Source organism: Thamnophis sirtalis, unplaced genomic scaffold (genome assembly GCF_051295495.1).
Source record: "Thamnophis sirtalis isolate CommonGarterSnake01/CBP01778 unplaced genomic scaffold, rThaSir2_p1.2 scaffold_14, whole genome shotgun sequence".
Classification (NCBI taxonomy): Eukaryota; Metazoa; Chordata; class Lepidosauria; order Squamata; family Natricidae; genus Thamnophis; species Thamnophis sirtalis.
The window spans coordinates 4,231,402-4,257,138 of NW_028261394.1; the positions used below are offsets into that span (position 1 = coordinate 4,231,402).

At 44.9% G+C, this 25,737-nt stretch overlaps 1 protein-coding gene across 1 annotated transcript; it reads right to left on the bottom strand.

Annotated features, from left to right (window-relative positions):
* Positions 1-1,578: 1,578 nt before the first annotated feature.
* LOC106556514 (cytochrome P450 3A9) lies at positions 1,579-22,320 on the bottom strand. Its single transcript, XM_087729152.1, has 13 exons — positions 22,093-22,320; positions 21,465-21,558; positions 20,681-20,733; positions 16,914-17,013; positions 16,135-16,248; positions 14,441-14,529; positions 12,897-13,045; positions 10,040-10,167; positions 8,408-8,516; positions 6,422-6,582; positions 4,617-4,843; positions 3,085-3,247; positions 1,579-2,651 (listed from the first exon to the last, which is right to left on the bottom strand). The coding sequence occupies exons 1-13, from the start codon at positions 22,161-22,163 to the stop codon at positions 2,577-2,579; spliced, it is 1,533 nt and encodes a 510-aa protein (XP_087585278.1). The 5' UTR covers positions 22,164-22,320; the 3' UTR covers positions 1,579-2,576.
* Between the last annotated feature and the right edge of the window lie 3,417 nt (positions 22,321-25,737).

The window sequence follows — 25,737 nt, forward strand, 5'->3', positions numbered from 1 at the left end:
CACAAAACCGCGTTTGACTAAAGCGCGCTCGACGAAACCGCGTAGCTGACGTCATCAACAGGGCGACAACAGCGCGGAGACAGAAGCACGCTGTAAACGCTAAACCTAAAATTAACCCCTAAACCTAAACCTAACCCCCCCTAAACCTAATCCTAAACCTAACCCTAACCCTAAACCTAACCCTTAACCTAACCCTTAACCTAACCCTAACCCTAACCCTAACCCTAACCCTAACCCTAACCCTAACCCTAACCCTTAACCTAAACCTAAACCTAAACCTAACCCTAACCCTTAACCTAACCCTAAACCTAACCCTAAACCTAACCCTAAACCTAACCCTTACCTTAAGTTGAATCGGCTTGCTTTCAAAGCGCTATTTAAAGCACCCTTCTTTCTCCGCGCTCGCTGTTGCCGCCCTGTTGATGACGTCAGCGACGCGGTTTAATCGGGCGCGGCTTAGTCGAGCGCGGTTTTGTCGTGCCACGGGCCATGAGAGTGGGTAGGGTCCAGATGTCTGGGGGTAGTTCGTTCCAGAGGGTCAGAGCGGCTACAGAGAAGGCCCTCCCCCGGGTGGTTGCCAGCCGACATTGTCTGGCTGACGGCACCCGGAGAAGGCCCACCCTGTGCGATCTTATCGGTCGTTGGGAGGTATGTGGCAGGAGACGGTCTCGCAGATATCCGGGTCCTAGGCCATGTAGGGCTTTAAAGGTGATCACCAGCACCTTGAATTGTGCTCGGAGACCAATAGGAAGCCAGTGCAGCTCGCGGAGGATAGGTGTAATATGGGTGTACCTTGGTACATCCAATATCACAGATGTTTCCTTACCCAACTAGGGAACATCATCAGTGCTAGAAGAGAGTGGGGTTGACTCTCTGTTTATATACAAGTGACTTGTCCTATCAGTGTTGGTGGGAGGTCCTTGGTTGTTGCATGATTAGGCTGTGGTTTTCTCTTTGATTGTATGCCTGAATCGCTAGTTCCTTGATTGGGGTCTTGTATGATTGGGTATTGATTGGGTATTAGCAATAGCAATAGCAGTTAGACTTATATACCGCTTCATAGGGCTTTCAGCCCTCTCTAAGCGGTTTACAGAGTCAGCATATCGCCCCCAACAACAATCCGGGTCCTCATTTTACCCACCTCGGAAGGATGGAAGGCTGAGTCAACCTTGAGCCGGTGAGGTTTGAACAGCCGAACTGCAGAACTGCAGTCAGCTGAAGTAGCCTGCAGTGCTGCACTCTAACCACTGCGCCACCTCGGCTCTAGGTCTTTCTGTTGCCTTTTAGCAGTGTGGCAATCTCCCCAGATGTTCTAAAGCAGGGTTTCCCAACCACAGCAACTTCAAGATGCGTGGACCTCAACTCCAAAACTCCCCCCACAAAAAAACACTGCTCTCAAGAGTTCTGAAAACCACGGATTCTACATTATTGGCTATTCTACTTTATTACCCGCTTCTGAGAATACAAATTCTTCCAAGGGGACCAGCAAAAGTTTTCCCTTTGGGCAACCTTTCTTTTGCCCCCCCTTAATAACATACCTTTCTCCTAAAGCAACTCAAGAAGAAGAAGAAAGTGGAAGAAAGTGGAAAAACACCCTTTATTGATCTCATATGTCTGTATTTTACATGCTTGCTTGTTTTTGTTTTGTTTTGAAAATAGATATTTTCTGCCGGGAAAGGCAAGGAGGGACGGCTAATTATACAGAAGTACAACACAATGCAAACCAAGCCATCTCATAATTAATTAAAACACAGTTAAAATCCATCGGTGGTACAGACGCCTTCTAATGAAAGCTCCCATTCTATTGTGGGAAAACGAGAGGGGGGGATTGTAAGGAGTTAGATGCTATGTAGCCATAACAACGTTCTTTCTAGAAAGCCAAGGTCATCCTTTGGCTTCGCACTTCTGCACCTGACCGGAAGTGGATGGGTGGAACTGCCAGCATGGCAGTGGGAGATTGGACCATGGGATGGACCTGTGGGTGTGGGGGGCAAGATCTTGACTTTTCAACTGGGTGGGGAAAACCGGGAAGCCTTCAGATTCGGGTTTCCCCAGATGTGCCAACATGGCTCTCTTCATAAATTGGAACTTTGAGGAATCCTTTGCCTCCGACTCTGATTTAATTTTGGCTGCTATTTGGAACCCTGACATAGATATCAGAGGGGGGGAAAATCAATTGACTTTTTTTTTCTTGGTGAAAAGTTTCAAATTGCTGACGATGATGATAAGGACAATCCAACTCGGGTACAGCAACTCAGTCTGGATTTGCTAACTGGATTCATCACGGTCTTAATTTATAGGTCAAAAATGTTCAAAACATCAAGTTATACATCATCATTGACAACAACAACGACAACAAATATTAACATCTCCTCCACCTATGAAGTACATTGTTATGATCGCAACCTTACAATAGCTACTTAAAGCAAACAGGTCCATCTCTCCAAAGCTATTCATTTAGTGACTAATTCAGTGGTTTTCTTCCAAGGTTCCAAGGATGAAGCTCAAAACTGTTGCATCCATTGCAGGGATGATGTAGGCATCGCTAAGTTTTATTCCTCGTTTTCTCGGCCACCTTATCGTGGGACTAACTTTAGAACGATTGGTTTCTCCGGCACCAAGAATGCTTGGTTGCTCATGACCAGAGGAATCTGTAGGAGAGTGAAAGAATGGAGAAAGAAGTTAGCAAACAGGAAAACCCAGCTCAAGTTCCAGGTTGAAGGTTGGTTGAAGGTTCTCAAGGTTGAAGGACCACCACAAAAGGCCAACTAGGACCTTCTAAACAGAACCATGGAACGCAACCTCAGTCCTGCTTGAGTAGAGAGTTGGACTAGAAGACCTCCAAGTTCCCTCCCATCTCTCTTATTCTGTGATTTGGAGACCGTCCCCTGATATCTAACACCTTTGAACAGTTTCGGGATAATAGACCGAGAAGGGACAAGACTCAAGTTGTAAAAGAGTTGTGTTGAAGGGCTGCTCCTGTCGAAATCTCTAATTTAAGTGGTTGCCCCTTTTTCTCCAAATCCTTAACAGATTAACTCTGTTACTCTGATAACAGATCTATTCCAGATCCATCTTTCTCACCGGTGTTTCTTTGCAGACTCTAAAGGAGAAACGCTGCATAATGACGGCGATTGCTACTTTCATGGAGACCAATGCAAATCTCATTCCGATGCAATTCCTGGGGCCGGCTCCAAAGGGGAGGTATGTGTAGGGATCGATGTTTTCTTTGTTTTCTTTGCTGAACCTGGGTGAACGGAGAAAGGAAAGATTGTCAGATGTTGTAATATAGCTCCTTGTCTAGGTGTGTGTCCTCCATGGTCTAGTTCATACTAGGGCTCGCAGAGCCACGCTGAATCACACAGGAGAAAACAAACTCCTAAAACGCCATAACATCCTGATAGTGCATAACATAACATTCTGACGTCCAGGATTTGACCATATATAGACTGAGCAGTAGATTAGAAATTGTACTTTTACAGGCTGTTTTTAAGCACATGCTATTGCTCCTCCTGCCTTTGTCCTATCTCAATAAAAGGGGCTACCAGACCCCCAATCTGGGTCATCGCTCCATCCCGAGAAAGATCGTGTCCTGTCTTTTCTCCACATTGGCCTCATGGACGAACCACGGGAACGTTACATTTGGTGACCCCGACGTGATTTCCTGTGTCGCCAGCCTTTCACTCATCCCCGACTGGGCAAAGTCTCGCAACCAGGGCCGGCCGTCAGCGAACGGAGCACCCTCCCAAATCGTGAGACTACTTGGAGACTTCTTGTAAAATGCCTTCAAATTCTACAGTCAGGAGCTGTAGCGGAAATTTTGAATAGTTTGGAGAACCGGTAAATACCATCTCTGGCTGGCCATGCCCCCATCTATCATCTGCCTCCTGAGTCCCAGCTGATTGGGAGGGAATGGGGATTTTGCAGTATCCTTCCCCTGGAGTGGAGAGAGAATGGGGATTTTACAGTATCCTTCCCCTACAGTGGGGAGGGAATTGGGATTTTGCAGTATCCTTCCCCTGAAGTGGAGAGAGAATGGAGATTTTACAGTGTCCTTCCTCTGGAGTGGGGAGGGAATGGGGATTTTGCAGTTTTCTTCCCCTGGAGTGAAGAGGGAGTGGGGATTTTACAGTATCCTTCCCCTGGAGTGGAGAGAGAATGGAGATTTTATAGTATCCTTCCCCTGGAGTGGAGAGAGAATGGAGATTTTACAGTATCCTTCCTCTGGAATGGGGAGGGAATGGGGATTTTGCAGTTTCCTTCCCCTGGAGTGAGGAGGGAATGGGGATTTTACAGTATCCTTCCTCTGGAATGGGGAGGGAATGGGGATTTTGCAGTTTCCTTCCCCTGGAGTGGAGTGAGAATGGGGATTTTGCAGTTTCCTTCCCCTGGAGTAGAGAGAAAATGGGGATTTTACAGTATCCTTCCTCTGCAGTAGGGAGGGAATGGGGATTTTGCAGTTTCCTTCCCCTGCCATTCCCGCCAAGCCATGCCATGCCCACCAAGCCACGCCCACTAAGCTACGCCCTTAGAACCAGTAGTAAAAAAATGTTGAATCCCACCACTGTGCCTTTTTAATTCCTCTTCACAGATGCAAATGTCTGGCTTTTATGTACCTCTCAGGTCTGAATTCTTTTGGCTCCGGCCAGTATTCGGGGATCTGATGCAAAATTACGGGGGGGATCATCACCATGGTGCCTTTGGGAATGGTTATCCCATTGATCTCGACATCCGTCTTGCAGAGTCTTTCAATGCGCCCTCCGAGGGGATAAATCCTTTGGCTTTCGTTCAGCACCATGTCCAGGTATTCCAACTGCATGATGGCATCGTAGGTAAGAGGTGCCTTGGGAAGAAAGTTAAAATAATTCATTTTCTCCCGTCTCCACCCCACCTTTCTACTCCCAGGATTGAGGCCAAGGTCTCCCTTGTCCATTTCGACGCTGGCTCGATGATGGTTAAAATATAGTAACACCGTTTCTTAATCCTGAACCGAACTCTGCATTAACACCATGGTTCTATGTCTTGCACTTTTGGATGACAGAGTCGGGAGCGTCTCTTCGTGTCACTAATTCAATCATTCGGATGTTATTACTGCTTTTAAGCCATCCAAGCAAGGTGAAAAGAGCTCACTTTGCTGAACCGCAGACCGATGAATTACAAGATGCAAAGATCGCTTGGAAGGGGGAGATACTTTCAATGTAATCTACTGGATCCCCCGCATGGATCGCTCCTGGGACTAGGTAGGACAGACAGGGTGGAAGCTATCCACCAGGTTGCAAGAACACCAGAGAGCTGTCAGACAACTCATCGGAAGCCCCCCACTGCAAAGAACAAGGACGTGCCTTCAATTTCACAGCTATTGAGATTGTTGGCCGAGCAGGTGCAAAAACAGCCAGGGAAGTGATTGAAGACACGTGTATTTGCCTTTCTTTTGTGAATTACCTCCCTCCAAAGGTGCTTTTTCAAGAGGCAACTGGGCATTCTGGTTTTTCTCTGAAGACGATTCACTTCTCATCCAAGAAGCTTCTTCAGCTCTGACTAGGATGGTGGGGAATGGAAGGATTTATATTCCTTGCAGACAGAGTTGGTCATTTGCATCCTTCTTGGAGAGTCGTTGAGGTGGCTTGGAGGTTTATCTGTGTCCTCGGGGTCACCTGATTGGTGCAAATGGGTGTGGAGGCTAAAATGACCAGCTGTCTGCAAGGAATATAACTCCTTTCATTCCTCATCATCCAGTCAGAGCTGAAGAAGCTCTGACTGGATGACAAATATATGTTGTCTTCCATCACTTCCCTGGCTGTTTTTGTACCTGCTCGGCCAACAATCTGAATAGCTGGGAAATTGAAGGCATGCCCTTTGTCAGGCCTGCAATTATATTCCTTTTAGAATTTTGTCCTGCCACACTTTCTCTTACTTCATTATGCTGTTTCTTTAGTTGATGGGAGGGGGGAATAGACAGGAGTAGGATTGTGGAATGTGTTGTTGTCATTCTTTTCTAGAAGACCAAGGTCATCTTTTGTCTCCGCACTTTTACAGCTGACCGGAAGCAGCTGGGTGGAGACGCCAGCGTGGAAGAAGAAGATTGGACCATGTGATGGATTTGTGGGTGTGGGGACAAGATCATGAACTTTTAACTGGGTGGGATTCTGATGTAATTTCCAGAATTGGGATTTCCATAGCAATGTGCTAAGATGTCTGCTTTATTAAATTGGAACTTTAAGGATCGTTTTGCCTTGGACTCTGATTTAATTCTACATGATACTTGGAAGACTAACACCCTTGTTCTTTGAGTGTGGGGCTTCCAATGAGTTGTCTGACTTCTCGCTTGTGTTCTTGCAACCTGGTGGATAGAAAGTCCAGTCGCCTCTTGAAAAAGTACTTTTCGGACAGCCATGGCCTGGGGGACCCCCTCATTCCTTACCTTGTTGGGTAGGACAGTATCTATTTCCTCTTGCAGCTTCTGCTGAACATCTGGATGCATGGCTAAGTTGTAGGCCAAGTAACCCAGGGAATTACTGCTGGGTTCGTAGCCAGCAAAAACGAAGATAAACGCCTGGGCTAGAATTTCTTTATCAGTCAGGCCTGCAAAATAGAAATAAAAACCAACTGGGTGATTACAGGTACAGAAAATTTACTGCGGGCCATCGTTATGACTTCGTACCAAGGGTAATAATGGACCTTGCCTCGTATTGTTTTGCGGACTTCGAAACACAGCTAAAGGGTGTCAAACTTCCAAGGGCATTCATTTCATTTCATTTGATTTTATTATATTTATTAGAGCCAAGGTGGCGCAGTGGTTAAATGCAGCACTGCAGGCTACTGCTAGATCAGCAGTTCAGCGGTTCAAATCCCACCGGCTCAGGGTTGACTCAGCCTTCCATCCTTCCGAGGTGGGTAAAATGAGGACCCAGATTGTTGGGGGCAATATGCTGACTCTCTGTAAACCGCTTAGAGAGGGCTGAAAGCCCTATGAAGCGGTATATAAGTCTACTGCTATTGCTATATGCCGCCCTTTTCCCTGGAGGGGACTCAGGGCGGCTAACAAATCAAATCAGGGAAGGGGGGGGGGTACAGACAAAAAATAAAAAACGAAACATAACAATACATAATTTAAAAACACACAGCAGTCATACCATTCGAGACGGGGGCAGCAGCTCTTTAGCCCCAGGCCTGTCGGAACAGCCAGGTTTTAAGGGCCTTGCGGAAGGCCTGGAGGGTGGTGGGGGTTCGAATCTCCACGGGGAGTTCGTTCCAGAGGGTCGGAGCAGCCACAGAGAAGGCTCTCCTCCGGGTAGTCGCCAGTCGACACTGGCCGGCGGATGGAATTCGGAGGAGGCCTAATCTGTGGGATCTAATCGGTCTAGTGGAGGTGATTGGCAGGAGGCGGTCTCTCAAGTACCCAGGTCCAATACCATGAAGGGCTTTATAAGTGACGACTCATAGAACAACATTGATTGATGCTGACTTTGCTTTTAAAAAAAATAATCACATATGCTGTTTTGTGTGAGTTCTTTGAACCATATTGAAACAGATGGTTTCTTGGAAAATAACTTCTTGCTAGAGTTCCGGATAGACTTTGGAGGTCCTGTTGATTAAGAGTTGCAAGATCTACTGGGGAGGGAAACGTCTTATCTTGCCAGGTCTCCTAAGTCCAAAGTTCTTTAAAACAGGAGGCTAAGTTGTGGAAATGAGCGTGTGATCTACCCCAGCGATGGGGTTATCATGGAGAAAATTGATCTACGGGTCTGCTAATGTCACCTAATCAGTCAAGTAGGGACACGGGACACAGTGTGTCAGTAGCCAAGACGCTGAGCTTGTCAATCAGAAAGGTTCGGCAGTTCGGCGGTTCGAATCCCTAGCGCCACGTAACGGAGTGAGCTCCCGTGACTTGTCCCAGCTTCTGCCAACCTAGCAGTTCGAAAGCATGTAAAAAATGCAAGTAGAAAAATAAGAACCACTTTTGGTGGGATGGTATTAGCACTCCGTGAGCCTTCGGTGTTGAATCATGACGGCCACAGGACCACGGAGACGTCTTCGGACAGCGCTGGCTCTTCGGCTTTGAAACGGAGATGAGCACCGCCCCCTAGAGTCAGGAACGACTAGCACGTATGTGCGAGGGGAACCTTTTACCTTTTAATCAGTCAAGTACGTGAATACGAACATTGGCCACAGAATTGAGACAGTGGCTCTTAAGCAAATCGCTTCCAATGAACCCCATCGCACATTTAATGGAATAAGAACGTGGGAAGGGACCTTGGAGGTCTTCTAGTCCAACCCCAAATGGCTATTCAGTCTCTTAAACTTTCTTGACTGTTTGTGACCGTAAATTAAAGCTAAAAAGTATCAATCCATCAATACAAATGCACTACAACACTTAGAAAATGCATAATGCTAAAATGGGAATGACCTTTATATGAGTGATTCAGTCCGTTGCTTGTAGAGTTTTTGCCATTGTTTATGGAGTCCTTGTTGTTGTTTTGGGAGTCAATCATCATCTGGAAGAAATCCATGCGGCTCTGTGGATCAAATGAATGGACCCATGAAAACAGAGAAACCAAGAATGCAACTTGGGTGACACTCAGCATTAAGGCAACAGAGGTAGGGAGAAAATATGGGTAGTCCTCGACATAAAACCATTCCGCTTAGTGACCATTCGAAGTTGCAACAGCACTGAAAAAAGCAGGAGCGTTTTTCAAACTTACGGCCTGATCAATATTCAGACGCTTGGCCACCGACTCGTATTTATGACAGTGTCAGCATCCCGGGGCCGTGTGACCTGCTTTTGTGACCTTCGGACAAGCAGAGTCAATGGGGAAGCCGGATTCACTTAACAACCGCGTGACTCGTGTAACAATGGTGTGATTCACTTAACGACAGTGTAACAATGGTGTGATTCACTTAACGACAGTGGCAGGAAAGGTCACAAAATGGGGGCAAGCCTTGCTTAACAAATGTCTAGCCAGAGAAATTTTGGATTCAATTTTAATGGTAATTCCAGGACTCTCTGTACATGCACAAATTATTTTCCTTGGAGAGGAAAACACGTTGCTCAACTGACAGCAAGCAGCGCTCCTTAACTAGCACTGATGATGTTGCCTAGTTTGGTAATGAAACGTCTGCAAGAAAACAAGCAAACTCAGAGAGCACCAAGGACCCCACAACCGTATTATTTCCCCTCCTCCTCCTCTCAAGAAACCCACTGCCTTCTAACACTGATAATGTTCCCTAGTTGGGTCATGAAATGTCTGCAAGAAAACAAGCAGGCTCAGAGAGCACCAAGGACCCCACAACCCTCCTATTATTCCTCCCACTCTTCCTCTTCCTCCTCCTGCTCTCCATCACTCCCAAATTGCACTCCCTTCTGCACTGATGAAGTTACCTAGTTGGGCCATGGAACGTCTCCAAGAAAACAAGCAAGCTCAGAGAGCACCAAGGACCCCATAGTTGTTCCTCCTCCTCCTCTTCCTCCTCTTCCCTCTCACATGCCCAACTCCCTTCTAGCACTGATGATGTTACCTAGTTTGGATAATGAAACGTCTGCAAGAAAACAAGCAAACTCAGAGAGCACCAAGGACCCCACAACTGTATTATTTCTCCTCCTCCTCCTCTCAAGAAACCCACTGCCTTCTAACACAGATAATGTTCCCTAGTTGGGTCATGAAATGTCTGCAAGAAAACAAGCAGGCTCAGAGAGCACCAAGGACCCCACAACCCTCCTATTATTCCTCCCCCTCTTCCTCTTCCTCCTCCTGCTCTCCATCACTCCCAAATTGCACTCCCTTCTGCACTGATGAAGTTACCTAGTTGGGCCACGGAACGTCTCCAAGAAAACAAGCAAGCTCAGAGATCCCCAAGAACCCTTCACTTTTGGTCAGGATTTTCTCGCCCGAGACAAAGGCGCTCTCCGTTAAGCTTCAGCAATATCTTAATACAATACAATAGCAGAGTTGGAAGGGACCTTGGAGGTCTTCTAGTCCAACCCCCTGCCTAGGCAGGAAACCCTACACCGTTTCAGACAAATGGCTATCTTGTTGCTTACCCCTTGGCCTTCCTTCAGTCGTGATGCCTTCATTTGCACAAAAAATTCGGTGAAGAAATCCAGAGCTTCCCGCGAAAATGCACCTATGCCCAAGGCATTCATAAGAGGCCCAAGTTTTGGGAACATAACTGAAAAAGAAATTAATTGTGAAAAACACCGCCCTGTCCCTGGAGGAAAACAATATTTCATTACACATTTGTTTCTTTCCTTCAAGTTCCCAAGGTGAGCAATGAATAAACACGAACAAGATTTATTCAAAAGGCCACATTCTGCAAATGCCACTGGGCGCTTGGCGGGTGCATTAAGAACCTCTGGATTATGCAAAGATGCGTCCTTTTCTACAGAAAAAGCGTGTAAGGTTGTGTCTGTATCACAGCACAAGAAACTCAAAGCAGTGCTGTTAGGAATGTAATCTAACGGTTGGGTTGGCAATATATAACTCATATAGCAATGCTGTACCTGTTTCTTTAAATCATACTGTAAAGTGTGATTGGTTGCTGTTTCCTCAATCGGTCATAAGAGGGAGCCAGAGTGACTGTTAGCTCTCTGTTTGTTAGATGCTGGGCTGATCTGATCTGAGTGTTTTTGGAAGCTGGCTGTTAGAAAGTGCCGTGAGCTATTGTAAGTTTTGCAAACTTTGAGTACTGAACTGATTATATGATTACTGGACTATGTTATTTGGATTATCCCTTAGCTGAAAGACATTGATGGCTGACTGTCTTATCCGTGTGTGACTGACTGTTTGATGGACTCTGATACCTCTGTTTCCACGAAAGTAAAAGCCTATTTAAACTGCAGTCTCTCTGTATGCTGGTTTGTGTGTTCTCCAACACAACTCTCACAACGCTTCTCTGAACGTACTTGCTCTCCCAGCGGGGAGATTACCTAACAAGTGCCATTATTCCTCATCAATTAGGAGCAGGCAACCTGCCACCTTAGGTTCATACCTGCTGCTCGGTTTAATTTCATTTTTCAAAAGCTCTCCGCAAAAGATGAGTCCGAGCTGGTCAGAAAAGGGAACGAGGAACGGCGACAGAGGAGGAGGAGGGAGAATGGACGAAAAGCCATTTTGGCTTCAGTTAGAGACATCTATAGAACAACAAAATCACATTGCACCCAAAGCTCTTCCCCTTTGGGCTACACTGTGGTATTCAGCCGGTTCGGATCGGTTCTGGCGAACCGGTAGCAGATATTTTGAGTAGTTCGGAGAACCGGCAAATTCTACCTCTGGCTGGCCCCGCCCTCCTGCATCCCGCCATTCCCTGTCCTATATTCCCTCGTTTTTTAGCTCAGCAGTATGGGAGAAATGATATGAATTGATAGACAATAGAAATAAGAATTGAAACTATGCATAGGGTTATAACATTTGGAAACAGAATGTATAGGATGCAAAAATGTGTAATAAAAAAGATACTGTATTTTTTAAAAAGAGAAACAAAAATGTATATTTGGTTACAGAATCACAGCTGTCAACTTGTACCCATCTTTTGGAGATATTTCTAACAATTTTGGGGGACATTATATTTATTCACTTACTTATCGGCTTTTCACTCACATAAACTAGGGAGTGGCCCTAACAGTTTGAGAACTTGTATTTTCTTAACAAGGATGTTATTATCCACTACAATGCAATACAAGAGCAAAGTTGGAAGGGACCTTGGAGGTCTTCTAGTCCAACCCCCTGCTTAGGCAGGAAACCCTATACCATTTCAGAAGATCCAACATCTTCTTAAAGACTTCCAGTGTTGGGGCATTCACAACTTCTGGAGGCAACTTCTGTTCCACGGATTAATTGTTCTTACTGCCAGGAAATTTCTCCTCAGTTCTAAGTTGCTTCTCTCCTTGATTAGTTTCCACCCATTGCTTCTTGCAGGTGTTTTTGGAGAATAGTTTGACTCCCTCTTCTTTGTGGCATCCCCTGAGATATTGGATCCACTATCCACTATAATCCACTATTAATGTCAGTACTGTTTTTTTAATATATTGAATAAAGTGATGCCTATTGCTGGTCTATGGCCGTAATAAAGATATAGTCTATTCTTCTAGCTCAGGTGTTTTCCGCAGCAGAATGGATTACCGCAGCTGAGGTAACCCCCCCCCCTGTCCCCCCCACTACGCATGTAATCCTAGTCACACAATCTTCTGTGAATAGTTTGCAATCAAGAGGGAGCATCTGTTAAAACAGAGGCCTCCAAACCTGGCAACTTGAAGACTTGTGGACTTCAACTCCCAGAATTCTTCAGCCAGCATAATTTACTCTCTTGTAATCTCTTCCTCTGCAACCTCTCCACTTAGATCAGAGGTCTCCAAACCTGGCAACTTGAAGACCACTTGAAGACTTGTGGACTTCAACTCCCAGAATTCTTCAGCCAGCATACTTTACTCTCTTGTAATCCCTTCCTCTGCAACCTCTCCACTTAGATCAGAGGTCTCCAAACCTGGCAACTTGAAGACTTGTGGACTTCAACTCCCAGAATTCTCCAGCCAGCATAATTTACTCTCTTGTAATCCCTTCCTCTGCAACCTCTCCACTTAGATCGGAGGTCTCCAAACCTGGCAACTTGAAGACTTGTGGACTTCAACTCCCAGAATTCTCCAGCCAGCTCTGCTTGTGGACTTGTGGGCTTCAACTCCCAGCTATGTTAGCCCGGAGAATTCTGGGAGTTGAAGTCCACATGTCTTAAAGTTGCCAAGTTTGGGGTGGTGGTGGTGGGGGCTGCCTTAAAAGAAGAAAGGTTTCCCATCTCTAATCTCAAATGCAGCAGAAGGCTCTAGCAAACAGAATGAAACGGCGAGGCAAAATTTCTCTGGACAAGTTAGGGAAGACTTCGCTTGGATTCCAGAAAGCAGAACTCACATGCAAAAACGATCCGCGGATCGAAAGCTTTGAACTTGGTGAGCTTCCTGATCTGCTTGACGAAGGGGTCTTTGGGGTTGTTCATGGAGTTGATGTCCACCCCGAACGAAGTGCTGGTGACCACGTCCATGCTGTAGGCCCCGAAGACACTAAGAAGAGAAAGGAGAGGAACAGATGATCGGTGACAAAGATTTAGGACATGGCTGGAAAGCCTGACAGAAGATACATCAAAACATGGGCAGCCAACACAAAAATCCACCGTCTCCTGAGGGGGTTGGTTTGTTGAACATCCGTTTCAACTCTTGGAATCCCCCCACACACACATCTGGAGCATGTCAAGTTGAAGAAGGTAGGCCTGCTGTCACCCCTGCAGCTTTCCAGGGTCCTGGATTGTAGCCTGACCCAGAACTGAGTTGAGACATTCGATGTCCAAGACCTGTTGTTACTGGTTGTTTAATACTTTGTAGTCTGCAATTGGCTTGATGGCTCTCATGTCTTTGCTTTCCAGCTCAAGAGCCCAGGTTCATCTTTCTTAGATACTTTGAGCAAATAATATCCATTTGGTTTCTGCCATTTCACAGTTTCTCTATTTCTGATCTTTACAGATTAGTTAGTGTTGATATTATATAGATGATAGATAGATAGATAGATAGATAGATAGATAGATAGATAGATAGGTAGGTAGGTAGGTAGGTAGGTAGGTAGGTAGGTAGGTAGGTAGGTAGGTAGGTAGATGATAGATAGATAGATAGATAGATAGATAGATAGATAGATAGATAGATAGATGATAAGATTAGATATAGATGGAGAGAGGGGGAGAGGAAGAGAGAGAGAGAGAGAGAGGATTAGATATAGAGGTGGATAAATAGATAGATGCTGTAGAGATAGAGAGATAGAGAGATAGATAGATAGATAGATAGATAGATAGATAGATAGATAGATAGATAGATAGATAGATAGATAGGATTAGATATAGATGGAGAGAGGGGGGAGCGAAAGAAAGAGAGAGAGGATTAGATATAGAGGTGGATGAATAGATAGATGATGTAGATAGATAGATAGATAGATAGATAGATAGATAGATAGATAGATAGATAGATAGATAGATAGATAGATAGATAGATAGATAGATAGATAGGATTAGATATAGAGAGGGGGGAGAGGAAGAAAGAGAGAGATAGGATTAGATATAGAGGTGGATGAATAGATAGGTGATGTAGAGATAGATAGATAGATAGATAGATAGATAGATAGATAGATAGATAGATAGATAGATAAAGAGAGAGAGAGAGAGAGAGAGAGAGAGAGAGAGATGCCCTTTTACTACACTCTTTTCATCCACAGATGCATTTTTTGTCCCGATTTGTTCCAAGCATATGAAATGTACCACGGACGATACACATTTTCAGCGATAGCCGCATTTCACTCTGGGTAGCAGTCAGGAAATGGGAAGCGGATTTCCCCATGGGGCATTACTAAGGGCGTCTCTGCCACCTTCCCCCTTGTGACAGCGCTGGGCAGTCGTCCTGCTCCAAAGAACTTACTCTTTCACGTCGATGGGCTCGTCGTTCTCCATTTTCCTCTGAACGTTTTGAATTAAAATATCCCCGTAGTGTTTAATGATGGGAAACATCTGGAAAACAAAACCACAGTTTTAAACATGGACAGGCAGTCCCCCCCTTCTTAGTTGCTGATGTGTTCCAACAAAGCCAGGGGCTGGTTCATAAAGGATGACAAATTCAACTGTGATGAAGATAGTGGCAGTCCTTCTTAAGTTTGATTGATGGGTTCCTCCAAAATTTATTTCTCTTTCTCCTTGGGGCATTTTGGGGCTGAAATTGGACAGGGCGTCTAATCTGGTCCTGGACTGATGTTCTTTGGAGACCTTTTAGGGATGTTTGTGGAAGTGAAATTGAGATGTATGGCCCTCGTGGTCCATATTTAATCAGAATACAGCTGGAAGGAACTTTGCAGGTCTTCTAGTCCAGCCCCTCTCAAGCAGTAGATCCTATAGCATTTCAGACAAATGACTGTTCCTTCCTTCCTTCCTTCCTTCCTTCCTTCCTTCCTTCCTTCCTTCCTTCCTCCCTCCCTCCCTCCCATCTTTTCTTCCTTCTCTCTACTCCTTTCTTCCTTCTTTCCTTCCTTCCTTCTTTCCTCCCACCCTTTCTTCCTGTTCTCTAGTCCTTTCTCCTTCCTTCCTTCCTTCTTTCCTTCCTTCCTTCCTTCCTTCCTCCCTCCCTCCCATCTTTTCTTCCTTCTCTCTACTCCTTTCTTCCTTCTTTCCTTCCTTCCTTCTTTCCTCCCACCCTTTCTTCCTGTTCTCTAGTCCTTCCTTCCTTCCTTCCTCCCTCCCATCTTTTCTTCCTTCTCTCTACTCCTTTCTTCCTTCTTTCCTTCCTTCCTTCTTTCCTCCCACCCTTTCTTCCTGCTCTCTAGTCCTTCCTCCTTCCTTACTTACTTCTTTCCTTCCTCCCACCTTTTCTTCCTTCTCTCCTTCCTTCCTTCATTCCTCCCACCTTTTTTCCTTCTCTCTACTCCTTTTTTCCTTCCTTACTTCTTTCCTCCCTCCCACCGTTTCTTCCTTCTTGCTACTCCTTTTTTCCTTCTTTCCTTCCTCCCTTCTTTCCTCCCACCCTTTCTTCCTGTTCTCTAGTCCTTCCTCCTTCCTTCTTTCCTCCCTCCCACCTTTTATTCGTTCTCTCTACTCCTTCCTTCATTCATTCCTCCCAAGGTGGCGCAGTGGTTAAATGCAGCACTGCAGGCTACTGCTAGATCAGCAGGTCAGCGGTTCAAATCTCACCGGCTCAGGGTTGACTCAGCCTTCCATCCTTCCAAGGTGGGTAAAATGAGGACCCAGATTGTTGGGGGCAATATGCTGACTCTCTGTAAACCGCTTAGAGAGGCCTGAAAGGCCTATGAAGCGGTATATAAGTCTACTGCTATGTTTTCTTCCTTCCTTTTCTCCTTCCTTCCTTCTCTTTCCTCCTTCCTTCCTTCATTCCTCCCACCTTTTCTTCCCTTTTCTCCTTCCTTTCTTCTTTCTTTCCTTCTTCCTCTTTCCTTCCTTCATTCCTCCCACCTTTCTTCCTTCCTTCACTCCTTCCTTCTTTCCTTCCTTCCTTCTTCCTTCCTTCCTTCCTTCCTCCTTTCTTCCACCCTCCCTGCTTCCCTCCCATCTTTTCTTCCTTCTCTCTACTCCTTCTCCGTTCTTTTAAGTTTTTTTTTTTCTTGTTACCTCCTTCAGCTTCCCGCTGGTGAAGGTGGGAGAAAGCACTGTGCGAATCCTCTTCCATTGTTCGTCTTTGGCCATAGAGACTGCGTTTTTTAAGATGTCCGGTGCAGGGAAAACCTAAAGGCCAGGATGAAAACATGACACCATATCCAGATTTCAACAAGGCACGTTGAAGGCATCTACCACCTACTCCCAACTGTGGCCCAACTTAAAACTGATCAAAGCAGAAAATCTCAACCCAGACTCAATTTCGCACGTTTCAAAATATGATAGAGAGTGGGGGGGGGGATTCCAAACTTCCTCTTCCTATCTTCTGGTTTAACATACAGCTTGGTTTAAAATACCTCCTCGCGACCCATCAGATCACACAGATTAGGCCTCCTCCGAGTTCCATCCGCCAGTCAGTGCCGACTGGCAACTACACGGAGGAGGGCCTTTTCAGTAGTAGCTCCGACCCTTTGGAACGAACTCCCCGTGGAGATTCGTACCCTCACCACCCTCCAGGCCTTCCGCACAGCCCTCAAGTTCTGGCTATCCCGTCAGGCCTGGGGTTAAAGATTGTAATCTGTCCCCACCCGAATGGTGAATGTTGTTTCTATTTTTAATTATGTATTGTTTTATATGTCATTGTTTGTATCCCCTTCCTCATAAGTTGTAAGCCGCCCTGAGTCCCCCCAGGGAAAAGGGCGGCCTATAAAATACAATTTAAAAAAAATACAGCCTGATTTAAAACATACAAGACATGTTTTGCTATCTGATGGTACAAGATGCAAAAGACTCACTCGCCGGTTGGTAAAAGTACTGTAGCTTTCTTTCACTAGGACAGCCTTGATAATTGCAGGATCCAATACAGCAATAATAGGTTGACGGCCATCATAGAGCCTGCATTCAGAAGAAAGAAGCACAGAGAGATGCTATAAGCAGAGATATACATATATCTTCTCTGAGCTTACAGTGTAGCCTTTTCTACTTTTCTACCCTGCCCTGATTTTTTGACTAAATCTCCCATCATCCCCAGCCAGCATTTTTGAGGAGGATGGGATGTGTAGACTGGTATTGCTGAAGCATCCTGAGTTGGGACAGACTTATTGTCCTGGTAGTCTTTATGGAGAATCTAAAATGGAATGACCGATTGTTATACCTTAAAGAAGACCCAAGTATTTGAAAGAGTTCCTAGTGGCTGATGGGTTCCTGCCAGTTCGCACCAGTTCGGTAGAACTGGTTCGTCAAATCTACCGAACCGGTTAGAAGAGGTTCCACCAGTAGACCCGGAAAGCAGGCCACACCTACAGAAGAGGTTCCAAAATTTTTTGAAACCCACCACAGACACACACAGACACACACACACACACAGAGAGAGAGAGAAAGAGAAAGAAAGGAAGAAAGAAAGAAATAAAAAAAGAAAAAAGAAAGAAAAAGTGAAGAGAGGTGAAAGAAAAAAAGGAAAAAGGGACAGAGAGACAAAAGGAAGGAGAGAGAGAGGGAGAGAGAGAGAGAGAGAGGGGGAGAACACATGGCCAGCAAGCCACTCCCACAAAGGAGGCCACACCCACAGAGTAAGTTCGAAATTTTTTTGAAACCCACCACTGACACACACACATACAGACACACACACACACAGGCAGACTCACACAGAGAGAGAAAGAGAAAGAGAAAGAAAGGAAGAAAGAAATAAAAAAGAAAAAAGAAAGAAAAAGTGAGAGATGAAAGAAAAAAGGAAAAAGGGACAGAGATATAAAATGAAGGAGAGAGAGAGAGAGAGAGAGAGAGAGAGAACACATGGCCAGCAAGCCACTCCCACCAGGTCACATGGCCGGCAAGCCACTCCCACAAAGGAGGCCACACCCACAGAGTAAATTCGAAATTTTTTTGAAACCCACCACTGACACACACACACAGACACACAGACAGACAGACTCACACAGAGAGAGAAAGAGAAAGAGAAAGGAAGGAAGGAAGGAAGAAAGAAAGGAAGGAAGGAAGGAAGGAAGGAAGGAAGAAAGGAAGGAAGAAAGAAAGAAAGAAAGAAAGAAAGAAAGAAAGAAAGAAAGAAAGAAAGAAAGAAAGAAAGGAAAAAAGAAAGAAAAAGTGAGAGAGAGATGAAAGGAAAAAAGGAAAAAGGGACAGAGACAAAAGGAAGGAGAGAGACAGAGAGACAGAAAGAGAAAGAGAGAGAGAGAGAGAACGCATGGCTGGCAAGCCACTCCCACCAGGTCACATGGCCATCAAGCCACTCCCACAAAGGAGGCCACACCCACAGAGGAGGTTCAAAAAAAATTTTGAAACCCACCACTGGTTCTCAGCTACACTTTTCTAGATGATGGAGTTGATGGAAATAATTAATTCTTCCCAATGGCGCCATTCAGTTGCCCAACTCTGAATAGATTTAATCTAACTGAGATCCCACAGAGGAACCAATTCAACCTCAGGTCATGTTGAAAAGCTAGATTGGCTCATCAAGTGGCATGATTGCAACCCAGACAGAGAAGATGACAACATTCTTTGCCAAAGGCAAAATTATTTCCTTATTGTCAAGGAGTTGCCATGAATGAATATGTCCATGACATAATCAGGAAAACGTGTGACTCAAAGGACATTTTTACATTTATGGTACTAGCAGGTTACACAACCTCCAAGATGATTAGGGGACTGGAGGCTAAAGCATAAGAAGAACGGAATTGCTGGAATTGGGTATGCCTAGTTTAATGAAAAGAAGGATCAAGGATGACGTGATAGCAGCCTTCCGATATCTCAGGGGCTGCCCCAAAGAAGAGGGAGTCAAGCTATTCTCCATAGCACCTGAAGGCAGAACAAGAAGCAACGGGTGGAAACTAATCAAGGAGAGAAACAACCTTGAACTAAGGAGAAATTTCCTGATAGTGAGAACAATGAATCAGTGGGACAACTTGCCTCCAGAAGTTGTGAAGGCTCCAACACTGGAAGTCTTTAAGAAGATGTTGGAGAACCATTTGTCTGAAGTGGTGTAGAGTTTCCTGCCTAGGCAGGGGGTTGGACTAGAGGACCTCCAAGGTCCCTTCCAACTCTTGTTACTCTGTTCTTTCTCACAAGTGAAAATAGGGACGTGTCATGGATCATTTCGTGAGCCCTCCTGCCCTCCCTCTTACCTTTCCATGGCAGCGAAAGCCTGTTTACAGTCTGTGCTCAGATCTGCTTACTTTCTCGGCCTCCTTTTAACAGCGGAGAGGATAATCTCCCAGAAAAATCATATTTGAAAAGGGCAGCCCTTCGCTTTGTTGTTGTACCAGCCACAAAGCATTCTTCTGCCCGGGAGCTTATCAACAGAAAGCCATTGTGTGTGAAGCTATTATACAACCAGTCCAGCTTTTCCCCCTCGATAGGTCTGCGAGGAGCTGGAAAAGGCATCCAAAGGAGCCGTGGAAAATACCCGCCAGGGCTCCGAAGAGAAGAGAGGAACATCTGGATTTCTGCCTTTATGCTCTAATTTGGGAGGGCTGGGGTAGCTGTGGAAGCGAGAGCCAAAGACCCCGGGATGGCGAGAGCCTCCGCAGGCAATTCTAGAACCTTGTAAATAGATGCGTAATAAAGAAAAAGCTATAACTTCACTCAGAACTTTAACTTGCAACCTGTTTAAATGAATATTTTATCAAGCCGATGAGAAGCAGGAAGGAATTCAGAGTTATCAAACCTCTTGATGAACATTCAGGGTTTCTTTGTTTTCGTTTTTATCAATTTGTTTCTTCCTTTTTTTTCCTTTCCTTTCCTTCCTTCCTTCTTTTCTTTCTTCCTTTCTTTCCTCCTTTCCTTTTTCTTTTTTCTTTTTTTCTTTTTGTTTTTCAGTCTTCCTTCCTTCTTCCCTTCCCTTCCTTCTCTCCTTTTTTTCCTTCTTTCTCTCTCTCCTTCCTTCCTTTCCTTCTCTCTTCCTTTCTCTCTCACTCCCTTTCTTCCTTCCTTTCTTCCTTTCCTTTTTCCTTTTTTTCTCTTTCTTTTTGTTTTTCAGTTCCTTCCTTCTTCCCTTTTTTCCTTCTTTTTTTCTCTCCTCCTTCCTTCTTTTCTTCTCTCCTTTCTCCTCCTCCTCTCTGTCTCCCCCTCCCTCTTTCTTTCTTTCTTTCTTTCCTTTTTTCTTTTTTATCTTCCTTTCTTTCTTTTTGTTTTTTCCTTCCTTCTTTTTTCACTTCCCTTCCTTCTCTTCCCCCTTTTTTCCTTCCATCTCTCTCTCCTCTTTCCTTCCTTCCTTTCCTTCTCTCTATCTCTTCCTCTCTCTCCCTCCTACTTTCTTTCTTCCTTTCCTTTTTTCTTTTTTATCTTCCTTTCTTTCTTTTTGTTTTTGTCTTCCTTCCTTCTTTTTTCACTTCCCTTCCTTCTCCTCTCCCTTTTTTCCTTCCATCTCTCTCTCCTCTTTCCTTCCTTCCTTTCCTTCTCTCTATCTCTTCCTCTCCCGCTCTCTCTCTTCTTTCTTTCTTTCTTTCTTTCTTCCTTTCCTTCTTTCTGATCCTTTCTCTTTGGGCCACTCCTTGTCTCCATAGATCTGAGTTGAGAATTAGAAACTTTTAATAAATGGAACGCTCACCTCCAGAACTTCCCATATTTTTCGAAGCATTCCTGGTCAAATTTCATAAATCCCTGTGGGGGGGGGGAGAAAAAGATATAAAAGGTTTAGAAAAAAAATGGATTTGGGGAGTTGAACTCCACAAGTCACAAAAGGACCATCCTTCCCAATCCCTGAATCCAGGGCTGGATTTTCCTATAGGCTAACTAGGCTTCCGCCTAGGGCCTCAAGATCAAGAGCGACCTACATTCAAATTGTTAGCAAAATTAAAATTACACTATTCTAAAAACAGTGAACACTAAAACACTGAACCGAAAATAAGGAGAAATTCTACACATATGACTAATAAACACACATAAAAATGTATTGGTTAAGATCGTTCCAGCGCCGCGGCAGTTGGGGAGCCCGCCCACATTCCGGCACCGGCGGTCGGGCGAGAGGCGCGGCCGCTCCCAGTAGCCGTCCCGTAGACGCGGAGCCCACCAGCGGCCAGGCAGGTGAGGGCGAAGGGGGCCGAGCCAGGCAGCTGAGCGCAGCAGGGGAGGCGGCTGGCCTCGCTGCCTTTGCCGCAGAGCAGAGCCGCCCTCCGTCGGGAGGCCAGCTATATATATATTGATATATATTGATATATATATATCACAGTAATGATGTATTTTATTGTCTCTCATGCAATTTACAAACTTAAAAATGGGAGGTGAAAGGGCCTCCTCATAAGTGGAATAGCCTAGGGCCTCTTTTCATCTAAATCCGGCCCTGCCCGAATCTAAAGATTGAGTTGGTCCCCTGCGTATCTATCAATACTCACTTTGCGGTAATTCAAAATTGTCCCAAAGAAGGGCAATAAGGTCGGACCAGGAATCCCCACATTGCTGAGAATGCGAAATGGCCAAACTCCATATCTGGAAGGAGAAAGAAATGAGACTCAGGAGATGTTTACTGCACTGCGCGTGGTTGAGTAAATCTTACTCAGTCGGCTACGCACTGAAGTTTAAAAAAATAAAATCACTGCGAGGTCCTTGGTGCCCTCTGAGCTTGGTTGTTTTCTTGCAGGCATTTCACAATCCAACTAGGTAACGTCATCAGTGCTGAAATGAAGTGGGGCATGTTCTCATTTTACATTCTAGTGCCTTGGCCTGTCAACCCCTCTTGTTTTCTTGCAGACATTTCATTACCCAGAAACGTAACGCTGGAACTTTGCTCCGATAACATACCCAGCTCTCTTTCAGCACTGATGACGTTGCCTGTGGGGGTTATGAGACATCTGCAAGAAAACCACCGAGCTCAGAGACCACCAAGGACTCCACAGTTCAACCTCAAGCTTCAAATCTCCTATCGGTGTTGAAAATTAGGAGCTACCTTTTCCTCTTTCAGAGCAAGGAGGAAAAAGAACAAAAAGGAAAGGAAGAGGAAGAAAGCCAACGCAGGATACTCACAGCAGAAGAAGTCCCATCAAAAGGGCCAGGAGGAACCATGTCTCCATGGATAAGGTAGGAAGAAGATCCATCGTGATTCTTGATCCTTGGATCTTCTAATTTGGTGATCCGTCTAGGAGCTTCGGCTAGAATTCTGTCCTTCAGTGGACAAGTCTGGGACAATCTCCTCCACCCAATTCCTTGGTTATCCTTCACCAGCCTGGCTACGCCTGGAGAAGTGAGTCTCTCCTAGTGTGACTTTCTGTTACATTTATTTGCAAAAGAGGCAGGGAGCTGGTACTCCTCCTACTGACACACGATAGGTTGGGAAGTCAGATGAACTTGCTTGCTTTATTATGCAAGAGCCATTCGGGCCGGCTGTGTTAGCGAGAACATGATGTGCTTCCAAAAGTTTTATTTTCCTTAAGAAAACACACAAACACATATCAGTGTGTGTTTTGTTAAGTAACTAGGGAGAAATTTCCTGATAGTGGGAACAATTAATCCGTGGAACAGAAGTTGCCTCCAGAAGTTGTGAATGCCCCAACACTGGAAGTCTTTAAGAAAATGCTGGATAGCCATTTGTCTGGAACGGTATAAGGTTTCCTGCCTAGGAAGGGGGTTGGACTAGAAGACCTCCAAGGTCCCTTCCAACTCTGTTATTGTATAGAATAGAATAGAATAGAATAGAATAGAATAGAATAGAATAGAATAGAATAGAATAGAATAGAACAGAACAGAATAGAAAATAGAAAATAGAATAGAAATAGAAAATAGAATAGAAATAGAAATAGAATAGAAATAGAATAGAATAATTAAATAGAATAAGAATAGAATAGAAGCATAGAATAAATATGGAATAGAAGATAGAAAATATAATAACAATAACAAAATAGAATAAAATAGTGGAACAGAAATTGCCTCCAGAGGTTGTGAATGCCCCAACACTGGAAGTCTTTAAGAAGATGTTGGATAGCCATTTGTCTGGAACATTACAGAGTTTCCTGCCTAGGAAGGGGGTTGGACTAGAAGACCTCCAAGGTCCCTTCAAACTCTGTTATTGTACAGAATAGAATAGAATAGAATAGAATAGAATAGAATAGAATAGAATAGAATAGAATATAGAATGGAATAATTAAATAGAATAAGAATAAAATAGAAGGAAGAAGAGGAGGAAGAGAACTGTGGGGTCCTTGGTGCTCTCTGAACTTGATTCTTTTCTTGTAGATATCTCATTACCCAAGTAGGTAACACCATCAGTGCTAGAGGGAGTGAGGTTTGTTCTCTACTTCCCTTGTAAATTCCTGCCCATCTTCCCCTGCGAAACTGTGGGAAATTCAATGAGCATCTTTCAACACCCCCCACGGCTACAAGGGACTATGCTATTTTTCTCCTCATCTCCTCGTCCCCTGAAATACAAACCTGTCACAGGAGGTAAAGAAGAGTTTGATGCTCATCCCTGAACGAAATGAAATTCCAGCATCAAATGTTAAAAATTGGGTTTCTCTATTCCGGGGGCTTTTTTTATTATTATTATTATTTTATTTCAATTCTCCCAGAAAGGAATTAATTCTCCCGCAGTGAGCGTACCCAGATGGGGTGCCTTTGTACAAAACCTGATAAGCTGGTGTCCTCGGCAGCAGGGGTGAAATATGCAAACTTCGTTATTATTATTATTTTATTCAAATGTATATAACTGCAAAGAGTATTATCCTACTCGTTCAGCTCCCGTCTCCTGTTCCTTTTTAAGCCGTAGAATCGCTAAAGGATTCTATATTCTTCCCTATTATTATTATTATTTTACAGATCCGGCATGGTACTGAACCAAAGTTCATTTAAACCTTATAAAGAGACACCCCACCAAAAAGAAAATATTATTTTTTTCCTGCTTCCTTCTCCCAGGGATTCTCCCCAACCTGATGTAATTTAATGTAGGCAGAAGCATCTTGTATCTGTTGCAATCAAGGCACAAGGCGTTGAGCAAATACAGCTAAGTTGTAAGACTCCTAGGAAGGATTCCCATAAAAAATTCTGGGCTCGTCAGCTTTTGACTCCAAAGCAGACGTGGGTTCCAGCCGGTTCGGTCCGGTTCGACTGAACCGGTTGTGGAATTCAGGACTGGGTCGCAGAACTAGCAGTGAACTAGGCCTGGCACGCCCTCGCCACCACTGATGTCGCCGCCATGTTGGATTTTAGTGACTGCCCATGCGCAGTTCACTGTAAATTGTTCTGCGCATGGGCGCAGAACAATTTACATTGAACAGTGCATGCGCGAGTTGCAAACTGGTAGTAAAACCCGCAGCAATCCACCCCAGCTCCAAACCAGGGACAGGCCAAGGGAGGAAAAATTTACCGGTTGTTCTCAACTTACAACAGTTACAACAGGACTGAGAAAAGTAACTTAGGCCCATTTTTTCAAACTAACAACCATTGTAGTATCCTGGGATCCGAATTCGGACGCTTGGCACAACTGACTCGTAGTTATGGGGTCACGTGATTTCCCCTTTAGCGACCTTCTGACAAGCAACATCGTCACTTCACAACCCCGTGTGACTAATGTAACGACTGCAGCAGTGGTGGGATTCAATTTTTTCTTTTACTACCTGTCCTGTGGGCGTGGCTTGGTGGGTGTGGCATGGTGAGGTGGGCGAGGCTTGGCTTGGTGGGCGGGGCAGGGGAAGGATACTGCGAAATCCCCATTCCCTCCCGATCAGCTGGGACTCGGGAGGCAGAGAATAGATGTCAAATGTTTGCTCTTTCTCATGTCATACCTCCTTAAGACTTTTCCCCTCCTCCTCAATGGTTTCCACCCAGAACATCACAGAATCTTAAAGTAAAGGTTCCCCTCGCATGTATGTGCTAGTCGTTCCCAACTCTAGGGGGCGGTGCTCATCTCCGTTTGAAAGCTGAAGAGCCAGCGCTGTCCGAAGACGTCTCCGTGGTCATGTGGCCGGCATGACTCAATGCCGAAGGCGCACGGAACGCTGTTCCCTTCCCACCAAAGGTGGTCCCTATTTTTCTACTTGCATTTTTTAACGTGCTTTCAAACTGCCAGGTTGGCAGAAGCTGGGACAAGTCACGGAAGCCATGCTAGGGATTCGAACTGCCGAACTGCCGATCTTTCTGATCGACAAGCTCCTCACCTTAGCTCCTGAGTCACCGTATCTCCCTTCTTTAGACTAGCCAAATCCAAAACATGAAGTCGTTCATCTGATGGTGGACAGGCTGAGAGAGTTAATATCTTATTGTATTAACCATGGGCATGTCAAACATTATAAACCAGGGGTTGACATGAGATCAAATGACCGATTTTGACAATTTTGGAGGGCAAAAGCTACACCGTGCCCTGTTTGTGGGTCAGACACTCCGGGTTGAACTTACGATGCTCCCCAGATGTTCAAAGCAGGGCCTGTTAAAGGTTTTTACAGATAATGGTTGACTTAACAACCATTTAGTGGTGGCTTGAAGTTACAACGGCAATGAAAAAAAGTGACTTACAACCGGTCCTCATACTTACAACCCTTCCAGCATCCCAAGGGTCACATGATTTTAGGTATATATTTAGGATGGTTTCAGCATCCTGGGATCACTTGTCGCCAATTGTCCGTGCAGAGGACTGAATTTAGCAAGCTCTGTGTCCCTCCAGGGTTTGCCCATCAAATTATA